This window comes from Euleptes europaea, chromosome 6, assembly GCF_029931775.1.
Source record: "Euleptes europaea isolate rEulEur1 chromosome 6, rEulEur1.hap1, whole genome shotgun sequence".
Classification (NCBI taxonomy): Eukaryota; Metazoa; Chordata; class Lepidosauria; order Squamata; family Sphaerodactylidae; genus Euleptes; species Euleptes europaea.
In genome coordinates this window covers 6851273-6858147 of record NC_079317.1, presented here as the reverse complement: position 1 = coordinate 6858147, position 6875 = coordinate 6851273, and the positions used below count along the sequence as shown (strand labels likewise).

Here is a 6875-nt window from a genome sequence, read left to right as displayed (position 1 = left end):
GGCTTGATAAAATAGCCCTGACAGGCACCGTGCGTGCCTTCGGAGTACATTTTAATTGGTGCTTTTCTTTGGGATTTTAATAGCTTTTTTAAGCCATTAGAGAATTTTTTGGACTGGGGGACAAATTTCAACAAACTGTAAGGGGTGAGCAACAAGATTTAATTTGGGGTGTGATGAATAAGAAGGGCATAATTTAGGGGAGAAAGGTTACCTCTGGGGGAAGACTTGTCTTACTTGAATAGGAAAAGTGTGTGTGGGAGGGGACAACATAGGATCTATGAAAGTCATGCTACAGAATTTATGGTCAGGACTACTGCAATAACTACAGATTCCGCTGAAGAAGTCCCTTGGGTGAACCGTGTAGGGAATTTTTATTCTGAGTAATAAAAAAAATATTTTTACCAATTTTGCACCATTAGCCTTGGCCTTATTTTTATTTCCTGTTACCAGTGAGGCCCTTTTTATTTTCACGTTATGAGAAGACAACACCCCCTGGAAAAGACAATCATGCTAGGGAAAGTTGAGGGCAGCAGGAAAAGTGGAAGACCCAACAAGAGATGGATTGACTCTATAAGCCACGGCTCTCAATTTGCAATACCTGAGCATAGGTTGGAAGAAACTTGACAGCACTTTACACACACACATACAATCATGGGCAGGTTCACATACGGCTTCCCCAGTTGATTTGAATATTTGTTACAGTAGCGTATGTGGCAATTGGATTGTGCAGACCGCATGTTCAACTTCAATTCCTATCTTGTCTAAAGAAGAAGAGGAGTTGGTTTTTATATGCTGACTTTCTCTCCCACTTAAGGAAGAATCAAACCGGCTCACAATCACCTTCCCTTCCCCTCCCCACAACAGACACCCTGTGAGGTAGGTGGGGCTGAGAGAGCTCTAAGAGAGCTGTGACTAGCCTGAGGTCACCCAGCTGGGTTCATATGGAAGAGTGGAGAAACAAATCCAGTTCACCAGATTAGCCTCCACAGCTCTTGTGGAGAAGTGGGGAATCAAACCTGGTTCTCCAGATCAGAGTCCACCGCTCTTAACCACTACACCACGCTGGCTCCAGGTCTTGTAGTATAATCCTAAACAGCTCACTGACTTCAACAGATGTAACTCTGTTTTGGATTGCACTGTTAGTTCCTTGCAAAACAAGTACTAACTTAACTGTGCCCTGACCTGGATAGCCCAGGCTAGCCTGATCTTGTCAGATCTCAGAAGCTAATTAGGGTGGGCCCTGGTTAGTACTTGGATGGGAGACCACCAAGTAAGTCCAGGGTTCTCTATGCAGAGGCAGGCAATGGCAAACCACCTCTGAACATCTCTTGCCCTGAAAACCCTATGGGATAGCCATAAATCAGCAATGACTTGATAGCAAAAATTCAAAACTTCACTGTGATATCCCTTGATACAGTTAAATGATCACTTTGGGATTCTCAGTAGATATTCCCAAACTAAGGACATGCACACATTTAAATGCAAAAGAAAAATGCTCCAGAGCCAGATTGTCACATGGACTCTCAAAAGACAGGCAGCCCTCAGTCATAATAAAATGGAAAGATCTTTTCAAAATGTATCAGGGAGATTAAGAACTCACAAGGTTGCAGCCAGCATCATAAATAGACATTAATTTTACTTCTTATACAGAGGACAAAGTACTCATTTTCAAAGAAAGGTATAAAATACTAATTGGTCACTCTTGAGTAGCCATTGCATACAGTGTTTCAAACATGCCTGTACCATATTATAAATCACAGCATATAAAAGACAAATTCCATTTTGAATTGAGCTGAAAATCTAAAAGATTAGTCTTGAGTGAAAAGGTTAAAAAAAACTACTTGAAATTCCATAAAACCCTACAGGGTATTATCATCAATAAATCCACAGGTTTTGTGTCTTCACTAATAAACTGCCTGGAGGAGTCCATTTTGGTCATAAGGCTGGCACGGAGATCTGTTTGGACTATAAATACCTTTCCAGAAAAAAATGGTAGAGAGAAAAGACAGACCTTCTAATTTTCCAATGTGCTAATGAACAAAAATAAAACCCTCAAACTAATTTTTAGGTTTGTTGCTCTGGTACATCGATCCTGAGGACTCTAACTTTCGACTTGTAGTGATATTCCTTCAGATACAACTTCACAGACGGAGGAACGGGAAGGGCATCTATGCCGTCGTAAGTCGTATAGTTACAAATCACAGTCCGGCATATATGCTGGAGAGAAAAGGGGAAAGTCCTGTTCAAGGGAGTCGACAGCAGCGGTTCGAAGAACATACAGGAGCTGGGGTCTTTGTAATGTTCCAAGAGCCCAGTGATGTCAGGGGAATGGAAGACGCATGGGTCATGGGCGTCAAAGCTGAAGTTGTGATTCCACTGCTCAATCCTGGCGTGCAGGGAGCGACTGTAACGTCTAAAGCTCACCGAGAACAAGTAATCTTCCTGGGCAGAGTCTCGCAGCAAAAAAGTCCCTTCCGGCTTTCCGTCCAAAAGCGCTTCCGCCGCGTATTTATCCATCACTCCCCAGTAGCATGGATTGTTATTGATCCGAAGGAGGTCAGGGACGAGGCAATGGACGTAGTCGATCTGGGTGTGATATTTAGGAGGCGATTCCAGTTGCAGCAGCTCGTCGTCGGGATCCCACCGCGGCTTGTTCCGCTTCCTGGAGCTGGCGCAAAGCGTCACCACTTCGTCATCGGAGTCCATGTCGCTCTCATCTCTGCTCTTCACCGGCCGACCCGCGGCGGATTCACCTGGGGGGTCGCATCGGCAGGAAGCGCCGTCGCTGAAATCGCATGCCTGCAGAACCGCCGACCCGTCTCCGTCCACGCTCTCGACCTCCCCGTCCTTCCCTTCGACATGGGAAGACGCCACGCTGAGCCAGCTTTCCGACTTTTGTTTTATGGGGGCGGTGTGCCGTTTGATTAAGTGCCAGCGGAAAGCGAGCTCGGATCGGGGAGGGAAGGGACACTTGTCCAGCATTAGCTCGCTGATATGGATTTTTCGCTTGGATGGAAGCACCGAAGAATGGCGGCTGCTACAGTTCTTGATAGGGAAACACTGGCCCACGGCATCCTGAAGTTTCTGTTTCAGAGACCGGCCTAAGAATCTGTGGCCACACGAACGTTCCAGGTCTAGCTCTGACGAGGAACAGCTGTGCTTCCGCTCCTGGTTCCTCAAACTAAACGTAGACTTCCCTGAAGTACTTGCTGTTTCCGCATCAGAACCGCTGTCACTCCTTTTTGACCAGGAAAGCTTTTTTCTGCTCCACACATAACCATCCTTCCTGTCTGCACTTCTACTCCGGCTGGTTTTTGGTCTCACGTCTGTATTCTTACTATTCCTTTCTTTATTCTCTGCCATTTTTTGATGTGGCCGGCTTCTCAAAAGTCCCAGGACTACTGACGGCAAGTGTTAGTGTCTTGGTTCTCACCAAAGGAAGCTTCTGTTAGGCACTTTTGTGATGGATCTACAAAAAACAGAAATGGACAGGACTCCTATTAGTTATCAAGCACACATTTAGCAGATTAAAAGGATCTTTCTACTTGCCTTGTGTGTATAGCCCCGCCCTTGACAATTTTCTTTGGCTATCGGAGCTAGCCCAAAAATTGAGGAGCCACACTCCCAAAAGCTTTGCATTTTAATGACTGGATGTTCCAATTTCTGCTACCATGAAATCTAATCCTAACCTCTTCACAGTTTCTCGCAATTTTATTAAAACTATGGCAAAAGTGTTGTAATACTTAAATAAATATAGTGGTAATCTTGGTTGTCTTCACCACAATAAAAAGCCAACCTCTATCCTTAGTCTACCTTCTCCCCAATTTTTCCTAATTTCATTATTGCCTTGAAAAGCACCGTTTTTAATGGAATATTACAGCCAGTATAGGAAGCAATTGGTTAAGAAGTGGATTCATCCTCCACCACTGAATGGTGGAAAGTTAAACAAACAGTGAAAAGAACTTCATGCACTGAGAATTGCAGAACAGATGTGAGGCGCTTCCTTCTCTCCCCCGCCCGTCTGCCCTCTGCCATGGTGAAGGCCCCAACAGCTGCTACCCCCAAGTCTGCAGAAAGGGTCAGGTTGCTTCTCAGTCAAGGAGAGAATAGGTATGCATCACGACTAGTATCCATTTTGACTAGCAGCCATGGTTGCCCCTCTCCTCCACAAACATGTCCATCCCCTCTTAAAGCCTTCCAAGTTGGCAGCCATCACCACATCCTGGGGCAGGGAGTTCAACAATTTAACTTGGCTGCTCGGTTCTACCCCCAACAAATCTGCTCAGTCCTCTTCCTCCTCAGCCGTCTGGGCAGCGCAAGCATTTTAAAGGGTTAGCTCCTTCTGGCCCACCCAGAATTAGGTATTGATTTCATAATGTTGGATATGATAAGAATAGATAAATTAAAATAATATTGGGATTAGTTCTGTTAGCAAAAGATTATACAATTTAATTTTAGATGGAAGAGGGAGAGGGGGAAGTCATTTAATTGTTAATTGTTAAATTAGAATAATATTTGTTTTTTACTTTATTATTATTATTATTATTATTATTATTATATTGTTTTTTATGGATATATTGAATGAAGAAAAATAAAAATTATTAAAAAACACACACACACACATACATAAAGGCCAAAATTAATACTAAGTACAAATGATGTTCTGCAATTATTTATAATGAATTTATTACTTACAAAAATCAACAGCTTGTATATAGCCCTGTTATGGCCTCTATATTTATATTATAAATATGGACATAGAACACAGAATAACAACCAGACATAGGACCAAAACTGAGACCAAACGCGTTTCGGCCATGTGGCCTTCTTCAGTGGCCTAAATCAATTAAAATCCATAATACAATTATACCATTATACTGATATACAAATATATGCCAGTACAACAATCTTTATGACTGAGTAAAAGTGGTGTTTATAAAACATAAGGTTAAATACAAGGCTAGACGGCCATCTGACAGCAACGCGGATTCTGTGAGCTTAGGAAGATCATAAGAGGGAGGGCAGGAAGGGATGAGTCCGTGCTTGGCTCTCGTGGCCCTTTCTTGCACACCCAGGGTAATGCTGACTGCCACTTTGGGGTCAGGAAGCAATTTTCCTCCAGGCCAGATTGGCCAGGGACCCTGGAGGGTTCCCCCTCCCCTTCCTCTGGGCATACAGCAGGGGTCACTGGGGGAGTGGAGGGGAAGGTAGTTGTGAATTTCCTGTGTTGTGCAGGGGGTTGGAGCAGAAGAGTCTGGAGGTCCCTTCCAGCTCTATGTTTCTATATAATGCAAAAAAAAAAAAAAAAAAAAAACAACCAACCCTAGCTTTGCTAGCAAACAGAAGATAAAAGGCCTTAGAATAGGCCCGTCTGTCTGCCTTTAGACACTCTTTGGAAGAGTGCGCATCCCCATATAAAAGATAAGGTCAATGACAGGAAACCTCAGACAAGTACTAAAGTTCATACCATTATATTTTTTCTGCTCTTGAACCAAGGTACTCCTCCCCACACATTTTATTCTTACAACAACTCTTTTGAAGTTTCAACAGCGATGTGTTAATGAGAGCCAGCGTGGTGTCGTGGTGAAGAGCGGTGGATTCTAATCTGGAGAACTGGGTTTGATTCCCCACTCCTCCACATGAGCAGCAGACTCTAATCTGGTGAACCGGGTTCGATTCTCCACTCCTCCACATGAAGCCTGCGGGGTGACCTTGGGCTGCTGACCTGTCAAAACTCTCCAAAAATTTTTTTTATCTAACCCCACCTACCTCTCAAGGTGTCTGCTGCAGGGAGGGGAAGGGAAGGCGACTAAGCCAGTTTGAGATGCCGGAAGATCAGGGCCATGATAGAAAGCCGGCAGGAAAGTGCAAGGCTACAGGCTCTGCATAGAACACAAAGCAATGATGAAATCGGGTATGCCTGAATGCCTAATGAGCGACAGCTGGTCTGCATTAAGATAAGGCCTATTTAGGCAGGCAACGAGCTCAGCGTTACGTGGAAGCAACTTGTTCGCTTAGAGCCAACTTGTGTCTCTGTTATCCACTGGACTCCTGGACCTCTGTTACCGTGACCTTGGAACTGAACTTGACCTTGAATTCGGATTGAACATAAGAACATAAGATTGCCCCTCTGCTTAGAAGCTGGACTTGAACAGCACAGTACCTGACCTCAGACTGTTTCCCTGATGACGCTACCTGCCTCTGGCCCTTGTCTCTGCCAGCATTCCAGACATTATCCTTGCTTTCAGCTCTGTTCAGAGATCTGCTTGGTTCCAGATTTCTGCAATCCAAATCCTACTGCACTCCCATCCTGTTGACTATATGGACATACTGTGTGATCCTCCTTGAGTCTCAATGAGAAAAGCGGACAACAAATAATGTAAATAAATAAATAGAGCACTCTACTGGATCTGGCCCTGACCTGGATGGCCCAGGCTAGCCTGATCTCGTCAGCTCTCAGAAGCTAAGCAGGGTCAGCCCTGGTTAGTATTCGGATGGGAGACCACCAAGAAATTCCAGGGTTGCTGTGCAGAGAAAGGCACTGGCAAACCACCTCTGATAGTCTCTTGCCATGAAAACCCCCAAAGGGGTCGCCATAAGTCGGCTGCGACTTGACGGCACTTTACACCCACACATACACACACACACTGGATCTGACCCATGGTTGATTTTGTTCAGCATCCTGTTTCACACATAGGGTTACAGGGTCCCTCTCTGCCACCAGCAGGAGGTTTTTTGGGCGGAGCCTGTGGAGGGAAGGGTTTGGGGAGGGACTTCAGTGCCACAGAGTCCAATGGCCCAAGCGACCATTTTCTCCAGGTGAACTGATCTCTATCGGCTGGAGATCAGCTGTGATAGCAGGAGATCTCCAGCTA

The 6875-nt window shown here is 44.8% G+C and overlaps 1 protein-coding gene across 1 annotated transcript; it reads right to left on the bottom strand.

Annotated features, from left to right (window-relative positions):
- Window positions 1–2055: 2055 nt before the first annotated feature.
- On the bottom strand, window positions 2056–3391 carry SOCS4 (suppressor of cytokine signaling 4). The gene has a single exon (XM_056851374.1). The coding sequence runs from the start codon at window positions 3361–3363 to the stop codon at window positions 2065–2067; it is 1299 nt and encodes a 432-aa protein (XP_056707352.1). The 5' UTR covers window positions 3364–3391; the 3' UTR covers window positions 2056–2064.
- Between the last annotated feature and the right edge of the window lie 3484 nt (window positions 3392–6875).

What these genes read in the sequence shown, in the direction of transcription:
- SOCS4 (XM_056851374.1), bottom strand. Translation starts at nt 3,363, where the DNA reads ATGGCAGAGAATAAAGAAAGGAATAGTAAGAATACAGACGTGAGACCA.